This window comes from Mauremys mutica, chromosome 10 (genome assembly GCF_020497125.1).
Source record: "Mauremys mutica isolate MM-2020 ecotype Southern chromosome 10, ASM2049712v1, whole genome shotgun sequence".
Lineage (NCBI taxonomy): Eukaryota > Metazoa > Chordata > Testudines > Geoemydidae > Mauremys > Mauremys mutica.
In genome coordinates, this window is record NC_059081.1 from 42,954,988 (window position 1) to 42,970,007 (window position 15,020).

The 15,020-nt window shown below is 40.3% G+C and overlaps 1 protein-coding gene across 4 annotated transcripts in view; it reads right to left on the minus strand.

Annotated features, from left to right (window-relative positions):
• Positions 1-15,020, minus strand: part of PDE11A (phosphodiesterase 11A) — a 269,591-nt gene that overhangs the window by 128,387 nt on the left and 126,184 nt on the right. For all 4 annotated transcript variants that reach the window (XM_045033135.1, XM_045033136.1, XM_045033137.1 and 1 more), the window contains exons 8-10: positions 14,538-14,605; positions 13,196-13,288; positions 3,176-3,226 (exon numbers count right to left, since the gene is read on the minus strand). In XM_045033135.1, coding sequence (XP_044889070.1) covers positions 3,176-3,226; positions 13,196-13,288; positions 14,538-14,605 — 212 coding nt within the window. The remainder of the gene's footprint in view (positions 1-3,175; positions 3,227-13,195; positions 13,289-14,537; positions 14,606-15,020) is intronic.

A 15,020-nucleotide genomic window follows, 5' to 3' on the forward strand; every position in this document is an offset into this window, starting at 1 on the left:
ATTTATTGTGATACAACAAAAATAAGATAATAGACAATAGCCTCGGGAAAAATAAGCCTCAAGTATATCTATTCATTTTTATCACTTTGTAACAGCCAATACTTAAAAGTTTATGTAGCCAAAAATAAAAAGGAAAAAACATTTTGGGGATAGATAAAATAAAGAACAAAAAGATAAGGCCAACATATAAACAAGATGGCAAAGATATAAAAACAAGACTGAGACAGAGGAAATGTATTCATGTATTCTTATAAAAATCTGTAATGTGCCCAGCCTTGTCTGAACATACATCCCCTATATAAATTCAAATATAAAATATATTTAAGAATTATTCACTCTCCTTGACATACAAATGAATATCCACCAGCAAATATTAAATCTGGCTCTGGTGGATCACATTGTGGAGTGAGATCCATAGTCAAGGGATCCTTACGGAGCACACACCACCAACAGTTCCCTCCCATTTATAGACAGGGGCTTCAACATGAGCACCTCCATTTATGGCATGTGTAGCAGCATCACATGGGGTCAGAGGTGGTCTCTCAGGTCACTGTTGTCATCACCAAGGGAAATCCCAATGGGACATAGCCTATTTGCAGCTCACGTGCCAGCCTGATCAATCTCTAGGTAGGTACGTAAGGCAGCCTGGCTGGATGTTCAGGCTATGACCACCACTGGCAATTTTATCATGCCACTAAAACTTTTGGCGATCATATGATTATGACTGCGTAGCAGCATTCCTTGGCAAATATACTTCAGAATTCACTGATCTTCTATCCTAATAATATATTTGTGCCAAGGAAACCATTGAAACCAGTGCTGATGAAGGTGGTTGCTGGGTTTGGCTATAAATATTGCTGAACTCGTCCTGTCACTTAATATGGAACAGCTGATGATGATGATTGAAAATGTTAGCCTGTACCCCAAACCACTGAGAGCTTTATGGGCTAAGAGCAACACCTAGAGACTTAATGTAAGCCAGGACAGATCCCAGAGCACTGGTGTTTTGGGCTCCTGACACAAAATTCAATGTATTAAGCATGTGAAAATATTCTGCAGTAGATTCAGTTTGAGTGGCCTCAAGGTGTATTCCTATGTAGAGCACATTACAGAACTATAGATTTGAGGTGATAAAGGTGTGGATAACTGTGGCAAGGTACACATGTGAAAGAAAATGTTGCACTCTTTTCATCAGGCACAGATGCAAACAGCATTCTAGGCCACAACTGCTGCCTAAGCATATAATAGCAAAATGAACATACACAACTGAATTAGAAGCGGTGGTTCCACATTGTCAATCAATGCAGGCACAAATATAATTTTTTCCAACTCTTCTGCTGCTTCCCCAAACAACCTAGATCATCTCACTGTTGTCCAGATTAAGCTGCAGCCAGCTAGCCATGCCCCAAATTAATAGACACTGAATCATTACATTGGAGTAGCCGGGTCAGGAGCAATGGAGACAGAGCTGAGCGTTACAGCCCACATCTAACCTTCCCATCAGCCTGATATACACTGTGTATAGGAGAGGAGACAATATGTATTCTCCCAAAAATGTCATTTATAACTTGAAATGCACTCCAGAAGACAAATAATGGCAGTCAGTCAAAGGCAGCTATTTGCACACATGGAGTGTTGACAGAAACTAGAGTAGTCCCTGTGATGTTGCATTTCATATGTTTTATGGAAATATACTTACGAGTGTGAATATGATGTAACTGGAATATGCTTTATGCAAAAGGTTTCTTGTAAGGTATCATAACAAAGGTTATAACCTATTGAATGTATTCCTCCTATTTGTATGTATGTATCATTCTTGTGTCTGAAGCTAGAACTATGAAGTATAACTCTGAGGTCCTATTGTAATTATTCAAAGTGTGGGCCATTAATGGCAGCTTAGAATCTTGATGGCTCCCATTGACTAGAGCAATTGGTTGTGAATGGGTTTATTTACCTGCAAGCCTTCCTGTGTACGTGTGCATGGGCCAGCCCATGGGTAATGAAGAATGAGGTCTTACAGTGACATGTGAGCATGTCACCTGAGACTGGAATCCATCTTTTATCTGGTACTTCTCCATTTAGAAGGAGGGGTGTGGACCCAGAGAGACAAAAGATTCCAGCCTTCTGCCAAAGCTATAAAAGGGGGTGGAACAGAATAAAGGAGGCTGCCATTCATGAGAAAACCCCTAGTTTCCACCTAAGAGGTCTGCTGGAACTAACAAGGACTGTACCAGGGGAAAGGATCGGGCCTAGTCTAGGCTTATTGGAACATTTCAGAGGGTGAGATTTTACCTGTAAACAGTTTCTTAATGTATTAGGCTTAGACTTGCGTGGTTTTGCTTTATTTTGCTTGGTGACTTACTTTGTTGTTACTTAGAACCACTTAAATCCTATTTTTATAGTTAATAAAATCACTTTTGTTTATTAATGAACCCAGAGTAAGTGTTATAGAGGGCAGACAATTTATGAGTTTACTCTGTATAAGCTTTATATAGAGTAAAACGGATTTATTTGGGGTTTGGATCCCACTGGGAACTGGGTGTCTGGGTATTGGAGATAGAAGACCTATTGAGCAGTTTTTAGTTAAAGTCTGCAGCTTTGGGGCGAGGACCAGACCTAGTCTGTGTTGCAGCAGGCTACCGTGTCTGGCTCAACAAGGCAGGGTTCCAGAGTCCCAAGCTGGCAGGGAAAACGGGCTCAGAGGTAATCTCAGCACATCAGGTGTTAGTCCCAAGGGGGTCTCTGTGACCGAACCATCACAGTCCCTTCTTAAAAAATTAACTCCTGATAATCTTGCAGGATTCAGCATGCACACACAATTATTAGCTGCCTCCTCACTCTCAATATGCAATTATTTAAATTTGTTGGCTGTACTAAAGAAAATGGAAGTTGGCACAGAAAATACCTTATTTCTATTACCCATCGAGTAATACAAGAACCTCAGAAAGTTTAGAAGTACTGTCAGATACTGCAGATACTGAAGTTGTGACTACTTATCTTAACCACGAGTCTTTTGGAGCTATGCTCACTCATCCATTAACAGTTTGTACAAACGGCCTCTGTGTCTATTTTTAATATAAAAGTAAAACTGACTTTTTGTTTTTCTTTTTATCTGACCTACATTCATTTTATCTTACAGTTGCTTTGTACGCTAAATGGAAATGTAAATCCTTACCTTAAATTTGTCAACTTCTGCCTTTGAACATGTTGCATGGTAGGACAGCACCTGATGCAGAACAAAAGAAAAAAAATCAATTTTTCACAGTGGATGAGTAGAAATTAGAGGGTTCCTTGATGCTGTCTAATAAATTGCTTTAAAAACAAGTTTTATTAATATTTATGCAGCATCAGTTAGCTATGAATTAAGGCATATATAACTAATTGCAGGTTCTCAGGTATACATCTCGCATTTACATTCCAGATAATTTTATCGGAAACCCATACACAGTAAGTAGTATAATATTAAAGGCATAATTATAGTTCTCTTGAAGTCCTGCAATTAAAAGAGAAAAAGCCCATGGTTATTTGTACTTTGATTTCGAAGTAATGATACTCATGAAACTGTTGAGCTTATGTCCTTTCTAAAGGCATCTCACTGCTAGCTAATTATCATTTCTAGCCTATAGCTGTCATTCCCTTAAATATGGTGCTCTAGAAATGAGTACTTCCGGAAATAGCAGCTGGTATGTAAGGGATGGGCCACAGCTTTGAGACATATATGAATATGCATGTACATACCTGGAGTAGAATGTATCCTTATCTAAGGGAAATATTCACCCAGCAATCCAGAAGCTGCAGAAGGCTCTCTGTGCACTGGAACCACCTAAGTTCCACTCTGCATAGGATGGGCAACTGTGGAGCAGGCACACAGGACAACTCTGCAGCATCTACGCATTCCCATAGAGGAAGTTTCTTCCTAACCCACACAGCCAGTGGCTGGTTGGTTTATATTATGAAGCACTCAGGTTAATATCTGTTATTTTAAAAAATGGTTGTATGCATTTAATATAAATTGTGGGTGTTTTTATTATCCATATAAATGTCTACTCTCTTTTTTTGAACCCTCTTAATCTCTTGGTCTGTGACATTGAGTTCCATCCGTTAATTGGGAGTTGTGTAAAATGTATTTCTTTATAGCAGTTTTACATTTTTTGCCCTTTTAGTATTTATTGAATGTCCTGTTGTTGCCTTATGAGAAAAGGTAAATAGCAGCACCCAAAGTACCTGCTCTATTCCGTTTATCCTGTTCTTAGCTTATATTGTAACCCTCAGCCCCAAACAGTATCATTTTTGGGGGATTTTATCCTATTAGTCTCTCCATATTTCTAATAACCTAGATTGCCTGTCTCTGAAGCCCTTCTACTTCCATTATATCTCTTTCCAGAAAAGGTGACCAGAACCATGTACACCAGAGGTGGGCAAACTACGGCCTGCAGGACTGTCCTGCCTGGCCCCCGAGCTCCTGGCCCTGGAGGCTAGCCCCTAGCCCCTCTCCTGCTGTCCCCCCTCCCCCGCAGCCTCAGCTCGCTTGCTCCACCGCCGGCGCAATGCTCTGGGCGGTAGGGCTGTGAGCTCCTGGGGCAGCGCAGCTGCAGAGCCCAGCCTGACCTGGCGCTCTGTGCTTCGTGGTAGTAGCAGTGGCATGGCCCGGCTCCAGCCGGGCGACGTGGCTGTAGAGCCGCCAGCCACCTGTGCTCCAGGCAGCGCGGTAAGAGGGCAAGGAGCAGGGGGGATTGGATAGAGGTCAGGGGAGTTTGGGATGGTCAGGGGTGGGGGTGTGGATAGGGGTCAGGGCGGTCATGGGGGGAACAAGGGGTTGAATGGGTGCAGGGATCCTGGGAGGGGGCAGTCAGGAAAGGGGGGTTGGATGGGGCGGCAGGGGGCAGTCAAGGGTTCCGGGGGAAGTCAGGGGACAAGGAGAAGGGGTGGTTGGATGGGGCAGGGGTCCCGGGGGGCCGTCAGGAATGAGAGGAGGGGTTGGATGGGGCGGCGGGGTTCCAGGGGCGGTCAGGGGACAGGGAGTGGGGGTGTGTGGATGGGGCAGGGGTCCTGGGGGGGCCGTCAGGGAACAGGGGGGTTGGATGGGGCAGGAGTCCCCGGGGGGCAGATAAGAGGTGGGGTCCGGGCCACAATCCCCTCCTCTAACCAGCCCTCCATACAATTTATGAAACCCGATGTGGCCCTCAGGCCAAATAGTTTGCCTGCCTCTGGTGTACACAATTCTAAGTGAGGGCATAACAAAGATTTACATTATGTCATAATGTTTTGGGATTTTTTTAACCTATTCATTATGCAACCTAACATTTTATTAGCTTTTTGGGCCACCGGAGCACATCTAGCAGAGCTTTTAATTTAGTTGTCTACAACAGTGCCCAGGTCTCTTTCCCAACTGGTTACTGTTAATTTAAAATCCAGCAATATGAATGATTAGTTCAAATGATTCCTTCTGAAGTGTATTAGCTTGTAACATTGAATTTCTTCTGTCACAGTGCTGCTCATTTAGTTAGATTTGTTAATTCCTTCTGAATTTTCTCTCCTGTCTAGTTTTGATTATTCCAAATGAATTTTTTTATCTGCAAACTTTGCTACCCTGCTGTTCACTCCCTTTCCCATATCTTTAATAAATATACTAGGCATATAGGACTGGAGGGCATCTTCAGTGTCATCAAGTCAAGCCCCCAACAACACTTATCCTGGAAGGAAAGCTTAAGGCATTCCATTGTTGATCTTTTGCCAAATTGAAAACTAACCATTTATTCCATCTTTTGTTTTCCATTTCTTAGCTGGTGTTATAAAAGCTCCATAAAAAAGCAGTATCTACGAATCCCAATATACCGGTAGTCTGTATCAAACAGACTTCTCTTAAATCGGGTTATAATGTCAATTTGAAATGCCACTCAGTTATTGCAGATCTAGCTAGCTCAGTAAACATATATTTAACAAAGTATTTACATTATTGAGAAAAAGATTCTTTGTCCTTCAATAGAGAGTTACTAGCTTCTTTTTGTTCTGTATTTTTTGCACTCATCTCAACCAGGTACTATAGTTTCTCATTTAAAGAAAGAATAACTGTTCATTGAATTATGATAGCCATTCATCATACCTATAATCAACATCCACACCACATGGTGATTAATCTTTATAGAATGTCCAAGAGAGTAGTTGTATTTTACAACCAAGCAATTCTGTTTTCTTAGATAAAACAAAGAATAGCCATTTCCCACCTAAATCTTCCTTGCTTTGTACCTGCTCAGTTTAATATTTGCCATAATTTGATTTTCTTCTCATGGAAGGGAATTCAATCCACAACGTGATTTTATGTGAAAAAGTTGGGGTTTGTGAGGTCTTGCAAATAGTTAATAATTATTATAATTGTAAAGACTATTGAGTCCCACAACAGCCCTAAAGAAAGAGGAGTTACACTGTGCTTCTTAAGTCTTTATACAAACATAGATGTTGATCCAAAAAAGTGCTTCAGCATATGCTCAAATTTAATCATGTAACTACTCCCACTGGCTTCAAAGGATTTAACATTAAGCACACACTTAAATGCTTTGGATTATGGTGTGGACTGAGACCACAGTGACACAGATAATAGCTCCAGGACAAAAAATAGCTTGTGCCATTTTCATAAGTATTCAGGGGTTTATGACTTATTCAGATCAAGTTCCCTTCTGGTATTCTTAACGAGCTATCCCACATTTGTGCGTGTTATATAAATCTAGTGGATTTGCCCATTCAAGGGATAAGTACATTGAGAATCCACATCATCATGAAGTTGAGGTCACATGTGGAAATCCAAGACATTACTGCAAATCTAGGGGAAATTACTTTTCTCCTAACAAAAAATATGATCTTCAAATACTAGGGGGAGTTTGCACATTACTATTAAAAAATATGGAACTAAGCTACCATAGATTCACATAAGAAGAAAGAGAGGAAACCATAAAGGTAATAAATAATTTTGTATTTTTAACAAGGGCTACTGGTAATTGTGTGAATCAAGAATGAGAAGTTCAAGTAGATTACAGATTTCTTGAAACCCAAGAAAAATATTATCTTCATGTATAATGTGGGTGTATTTTTATAAATATATATGTATAAATATATATACATATATGCAGCAAAGAGTCCTGTGGCACCTTATAGACTAACAGAAGTTTTGGAGCATGAGATTTCGTGGGTGAATACCCACTTCGTCGACATGCATCCGACGAAGTGGATATTCACCCACGGAAGCTCATGCTCCAAAACTTCTGTTAGTCTATAAGGTGCCACAGGACTCTTTGCTGCTTTTACAGATCCAGACTAACACGGCTACCCCTCTGATACATATACATATATGTCTCTTATGTAATAAGACACACCAAAAAAATCCAGTTTTCCCTGGCAAACTTAATTTGATGATCTATACCACTTTCACTAACTTATTTGAGCCTCAACTTCTCACCCATTTCTCTAATAAAACAGTAAATCTAGGAATTTTAAAGACCCTGTTTTGCAGTATACTAACTAAAACCCTTTTAAAAGACTTATCTTTTTCAAAGAAGTGTGATTTTTTTTTTTTTACTTTAGTGAGAGTTTCATGCCTAAAACCTCTGTACGCCACTTTGAAAATGTAGGGGGAAGGAACCTCAGCATAACATCATCTGTAAAAAGCAAGCCTGTAAAGCCTTTAATTTGTAAGACTATACTAGGTACATATATTATAAATTTATATTTAATGGAAAGGACAAAAATTCATTACACCCACGTGAAACAAGAGTTCTTTCTATTTCATAGCTGTAATTAAATCAGATCTACATTTTGCTAGAAAAACTATATAGGCCTCGATTACATCATACCTATATAATCCAATTTTTAAGAAGTGTCTTAAAAACAGCAGGAACATTTAAAAAGTAAGCCTCATTTATAGTGCTGTCATTCTGAATGTCAAATAGACACACAACTACTCTACCACTGCATTCATAGCTTTAGGAGCAGCAGAGGACATCTATATGACCAACTTCAAAGCTTTGTTTCTTTGTGAAAGAAGCCAATGTGAGCAGTTAGAGGTAGACTTTTTACATAATTACTCTTAAATAGGGCTGTCAGTGATTAAAAAAAATCAATTGCGATTAATCACACAATTAAAAAAATTAATCGTGATTAATCCCATGATTAATTGCACTATTAAACATAATAGAATACCATTTATTTAAATATTTTTGGATGTCTTCTACATTTTCAAATGTATTGATTTCAATTACAACACAGAATACAAAGTGTACAGTGCTCACTTTATATTTATGTTGATTACAAATTTTTGCACTGTAAAAAACCCAAAACACCAAAAAAGAAAATCAACCTTCTGGTGGTGGCATCTAACTCAGATGATGAAAATGAACATGCATGGGTCCACTCTGCTTTGGATCATTATCGAGCAGAACCCATCATCAGCACGGATGCATGTCCTCTAGAATGATGGTTGAAGCATGAAGGGATATATGAATCTTTAGCACATCTGGCATGTAAATATCTTCTGACACCGGCTACAAAAGTGCCATGCGAATGCCTGTTCTCACTTTCAGATGACATTGTAAACAAGAAGCAGGCAGCATTATCTCCTGCAAATTGTAACCAAACTTGTTTGTCTGAGCAATTGGCTGAACAAGAAGTAGGACGGAGTGGACTTGTAGGCTCTGAAGTTTTATATCGTTTTTGTTTTTGAGTGCAGTTATGTAACACAAAAAATCTACATTTGTAAGTTACACTTTCACGATAAAGAGACTGCACTACAGTACTTGTATGAGGTGAATTGAAAAATACTATTTCTTCTGTTTATCATTTTTACAGTGCAAATATTTGTAATAAAAAATAATATAAAGTGAGCACTGTGCACTTTGTATTCTGAGTTGTAATAGAAATCAATATATTCGAAAATGTAGAAAAACATCCAAAAATATTTAATAAATTTCAATTGGTATTCTATTGTTTAACTGCAATTAATCACGATTAATTTTTTTAATTGTCATTACTTTTTTGGAGTTAACTGTGTGAGTTAACTGCGATTAATCGACAGCCCTACTCTTAAAATCTACAGAATTTAATAAAGAATGGTAATCTTCAACAGTGTTTTTTTGTGGGGAGTGGAGTTTAACCATCATATAGAATTTAATAAAGAATTAAATTGCATCTTTAGGAACTCCGGGCTGTTTGAGCAGCTGCGAGAAGGGACTTACTTCCCAGACCCGAAAATTACTGTTGGGGATGTTGAAATGCCTATAGTTATCCTCGGGGACCCAACCTACCCCTTAATGCCATGGCTCATGAAGCCATACACAGGCAGCCTGTACAGTAGTCAAGAGCAGTTCAACTATAGGCTGACCAAGTGCAGAATGGTGGTAGAATGTGCCTTTGGACGTTTAAAAGCTCGCTGGCACTGTTTGCTGACTAGGTTAGACCTCAGCGCAACCAATATTCCCATTGTTATTGCTGCTTGCTGTGTGCTCCATAATATTTCTGAGAGTAAGGGGGAGACATTTATGGTGGGGTGGGAGGTTGAGGCTAATTGCCTGGCTGCCAATTTTGAACAGCCAAACATCATGGCAATTAGAAGAGCCAAACACCATGGCGATTAGGTAGGCGTGCTGCATATCAGAGAGGCTTTTAAAATCAGTTTCATGACTGGCCAGGCTATGGTGTGACACTTGTGTGTGTTTCTCCTTGATGCAAACCCACCCGCTTTGTTAATTTTAATTCCCTGTAAGCCAACCACCCTCCCCCCTTCAATCACAGCTGGCAAAGGAAGTAAAGTCACTATTGTTTTGAAACCATGCATTTTTTCTTTATTAATTAAAAAAAAAAGGGAGATAACTGATAAGGTAGCCTGGGTGGGGTAGGGTGAAATGGGGGAGGAGAGAAGGACAAGGCCACATTGCTTATTGTAGCCACACTACAAATCAAAACTGTTTGAATGACAGCCTTCTGTTGCTTGGGCCATCCTCTGGACTGGAGTGGAGTGGCTGGGTGCCAGAGCCTCCCCCCGACGCGTTCTTGGGCATCTGGGTGAGGAGGATATGGAACTTGGGGAGGAGGGCAGGCGGTTGTACAGTGGATGCAGCGGCGGTCTGTGCTCTAGTTGGCTTTCCTGTAGCTCCACCAGATGCCTGAGCATGTCCGTTTGCTCCCCCATTAGCTTAAGCATTGCATCCTGCCTCTTCTCATTGCACTCACTTAGTGCTTTCCTGGACTCTGCCACTGAATGCCTCCATGCATTCAGCTGTGCCTTATCAGTTCAGAAGCACTGCATGAGCTCAGAAAACATGTCATCACGAGTGAGGGTTTTTTTTGCCTTCTAATCTGCGATAACCTCAGGGACGGAGATGATGGGGGGGCATAGAAACATTTGCACCTGCGGGGGGATAAAAAGGGAGAGTAAAATTTAAGATACATTTCTGAGAACAAAAGGGAGACTCTTTCACAGTGAATCAAGCAATTCACATCAGATAGCACATGTGCTTTAAATACAAGGTCACATTTTGCCTTTTATATTGAGCGCCTGCTGGTATGGTGACACATCACACACAGCTGGGCAACATAATTCAGTTTCCAGGCAGCCATGGTAAGCCAAAGGGTACGCGGGTTTGCCTTCATAACATGTGGGAATGTTTTCAAACTGCAGCACCCTCCTTTCCCAAAGCAAGCAATGCCGGTTGGGTTTGCTGTTTAAAAGGAGGGGCTGCGGTTTTCGGGTGGATGTGCAGCACACACCTCCCCCGCCCACTCCTCCGCGTGGCTATTTGGGATGATCCCTTCACCCCTCCCCTCACCGTGTGGCTATTCTCAGGGATGATCCCTTTTAACCAAATGCAAACAGCCCAGCATGAATGGGGTCATTTTACTGTTCTATTACAAAAATTCCTCTATTTCAACCAGGTGACCATGAATGATATCACTCTCCTGAGGCTAACAGAAAGATATAGACCGAAGGTTGCTTGAATGCGACCAAAACCCAGGACCATTTGCTGCCATGCTTTGTGCTGCAATGATTCCAGACTACTTGCTACTGGCTTGGCGTGGTAAAGTGTCCTACTGTGGAGGACAAAATAAGGCAGCCCTTCCCAGAAACCTTCTGCAAAGGCTTTCAGAGTACCTCCAGGAGAGCTTCATGGAGATGTCCCTGGAGGATTCCCACTCCATCCCCAGACACGTTAACAGACTTTTCCAGTAGCTGTACCGGCCACGAATGCATCCCAAGACTTCAGGGCAAATCAAACATTAAACACTATTGCTTTTAAACCCTGTACTGTAGTTACAAATGTGCACTCACCAGAGGTGCCCTCTCCGCCTTCAGTGTCAGGGATCCCGCCTTGGGAGGGTATTGGCTCCAGGGTGATGAAAAGGTCCTGGCTGCTGGGGAGAACGGATTCACCGCTTGTCTGCTGCACATTCTCCTCCTCCTCTTCCTCATCCAAAAAATCCTCCTCTGTGTTGTGTGAGATTCACCCCCTTGCAGGTGTCCACAGACACTGGTGGGGTAGTGGTAGGGTCCCCCTCTAAAATGCCATGCAGCTGATCATAGAAGTGGCATGTATGGGGCTCTGACACAGAACAACCATTTGCCTCCTTTGTCTTTTGGTAGGCTTGCCTGAGCACCTTGACTTTCACGCGGCACTGCTGTGTGTCCCTGTTGTAGCCTCTGTCCGCCATCCCCTGTGCAATTTTGGCATATATATTAGCATTTCTTATTTTTTATCAGAGTTCTGTCTGCACAGAATCTTTTCCCCATACAGCAATCAGATCCAGTGTCTCCCGTTCGCTCCATGCTGGAGCTCGTTTGCAATTCTGGGAGGACAGCATGGTCACCTGTGCTGCTGAGCTCGCCATACTGACCAAACAGAAAATGAAATTCAAAAGTTCCCGGGGCTTTTCCTGTGTACCTGGCTAGTGCATTGGAGTTGAAAGTGCTGTCCAGAGCGGTCACATTGGGGCACTCTCCAATAGCTCCCGGAGGCCAATAACATCGATTTGCATCCGCACTACCCCAAATTCGACCCAGCAATTTTAGCACTACTCCCATCGCCGGGGAGGAGTACACAAGTCTGTTTTAAGAGCCCTTTAGGTCGACGGAACAGGGTTGCTTGTGTAGACGCATTCATTATAAAATAAACCTAACTCGGCTAAATTTGACCTAACCCTGTAGTGTACACCAGGGCCAAGTAGCAGAACTAGAGAGAGCTTTTATTATTGATTAGCCTTGACCTTTAGTAGAGAAAATGTGGTTTTCTTGAAGTACCAGATCTCAGCTCTGGCAGGCCCTCACTTTATTCCAATAATGGATATAACTGTGAAAGAAAAAATTCTACAGATTTCGCCTCATGAAGTTAGAAGTACTAATGATATATATGATACCTCAGCTCTTCCCTTCAGAGTTTTCCCCAGTTGCTCTGCCTTTTTCATTACATACAATAAGTTTAAAAACAAAAAACTACCCACAATTGGGTGGTATATCAAGTTCTACAAATTTTCAGTAACTGCACTCTTCTGATCCAACTGTGGACTGGAAGTAAAACAAAGAAATCCTGACATTCCCCTCCACCCCCATCATGTATACTTAACCTCCCTTTTCCAGGGTCCCAAGGATCTTCACTCTCTTCTTTCAAATCCCTGCTCAAAACTCACTTTTTTTCACCTTACTTCCTACAGGTGACCACTACTTTGGTGCTATTTATTTCTCTCCTCACTGGATGGGAATACATAGGTTTCATTCACAGCATAACATGACTCTCATTACTTTTATTATTTTTTAAAATGTTGTTTCTCCTTTCTCACCATTTCCTGGGTTTGTCTGATTTAGACTGTAAGCTCCTCAGAGCTCAGACCACATCCTTTTTTACTTCTGTGTATCACAACACAACTGTATGCCATTATCAACTCAGTACTTAGCTGGTATATGTACATTGCAACTGGGGGATTCTTTTGAGCTACACTAATTTAAACAAACTGAGGATTAGGTTCATTATAATAAATGTACCCCACATAATCTCCCCTAATGAAACGAAAATTCTAAGCAGACAGAACTGTATATTTAGAAAATGAGGCTAACTACAAAGTTCACTATGATAAATTCTGCAGCAGAATGACCTTTTATGTATGATATGTTTATGACAAAAATGATTTACAGAGTGTTTGAATACTTTGATCATATACTTACGTCAAGAGCCACAGATTGCTTTGCCCAAGATTTCTTCACTTGGTCATACATTATTGTGTTGTTGATGCCCAGGCCACAAAAAATAACAAAAGCCTAAAAAGAAAGAATTCAATTAAAATAACAACACAAAGATGAATGCCGTTTTAGATGTTTGAAACAATAGGATGAGGAGTAAACTAGAAAACAGATACATTATAGAAATAATTGTATTTAGTTAAGGGCAAGCTAGCTGGAGAATACAGGTCAGTAAAGCTGTTCTGTAAGATAAATAATTATGAGAAGAATCTGTTTAGGTAACTGTATTTTCAAAACAGCCTGCTTTACATGAGGCGCTCCAAATATAACACCTGACCTATTTCTCAAGCTAAAATGAGTAATCGCTTGACATAATATGGGCCAAATCTCACTCTTACTTGGAGTCTTTCCAACTGGACCAAGATTTGGCCTTAAGTGAACCATGATTGACAAACATACAATAACTATGATGGTGTGCAAAACCATATATGCCATGTTTGTCATCCCTCCCAGTATTGTACAGGGACTGGAAGACTGACAAAGTACTTTTGGGTTCTATTTCCATAAAATATTATCCCATATTAAAAACAAAGCAGAAAGCTAATCTAATATATTTAAGTAATTGTGTGATCAAAAAACCTGCATACATGTAACAAGCCATGTTGTCCTGTGTCTTTATGTAGGTCAAAGTGCAATGGGACTCTGGTCCTGAATGGAGCATTTGAATGCTACAGCAATACACATAAATAAATTATATACCCTCTTAATTTGGCCACAAACATACCAAAACACTTTTATACATGACACTCTTATAATGAATAGATACAATTGCTACCTACAGGAAACAAAGAAACTAGATCTGAGAGATGCTCGAGAGGATAGTTAAATAATTATCCAATTTAAATACAATCCGTAACAATGGTTTTAATCCTTATTATTTATTTTTTGTTTATAGATGTGCCAAACCCCATGTCTGAACTCTCAAATTTTTGGAGAAATTCATATCAGGATTCCAACTTTGTAGCTCGGAATCTATCTCTAGTTTTATCCTATTCCATTGCAGATCAGGGTCAGAATAAGATGTTTTTTCTGTTTGTTGATTAATGGTGAGAAAGATGAAACAGGGCATGGAGTGGTGGCATCTCTCAAACAGCTGTCACTTACAATAAGCTAGAATCCAAATGTATCAATGGAGAATCTGCTGATAAGAATATAGACAGTGCAAGCCTCTTCCTTGCAAGTTAGGGTTAAACAATCCTCAATATCTAGAAATATAGACTTTATGCTGGCGGAGTACAGAATTGTTGCAAAGTTAAGTACATCTTACCTCAAATAATCGCTGATCAGCATCATCAAAAGGTTTCCCATCAAGCCTGTTCAACACTTGAGCTACTCCTTTAGAAAGTTAAAAGACAAAGCTTTTAATGTATATTAATTCATAATGCAGAAATTCTGTTCATTACTAATTACAATATTTTTCCAACTCTAAAGCAAAACTCCAAATCATTTATTATGAAAAACAGTAATAGCAAATAGCAATGTCTGAAAGTCTCATTGTTTTGTTTTGATGACATGATTCAGTTTACTACTGTTAGCTGTTTTGTCTGTTGTGCAAGTATAATATTGGCATTCTACATGGTATTACTCAATGCTTTGTGTGAGAGATTAAGACCCTGATTCAGCAAGGTACTTAAGTATTTGACAAACTTTAGGCACATCAGTAGTCCCAAAGAGCTCAGGGCACATGCCTATGTAACTTGCTGAATCAATGCCTTCATTCTTAACTCTTAGCTAATTTACCGTGACTCAC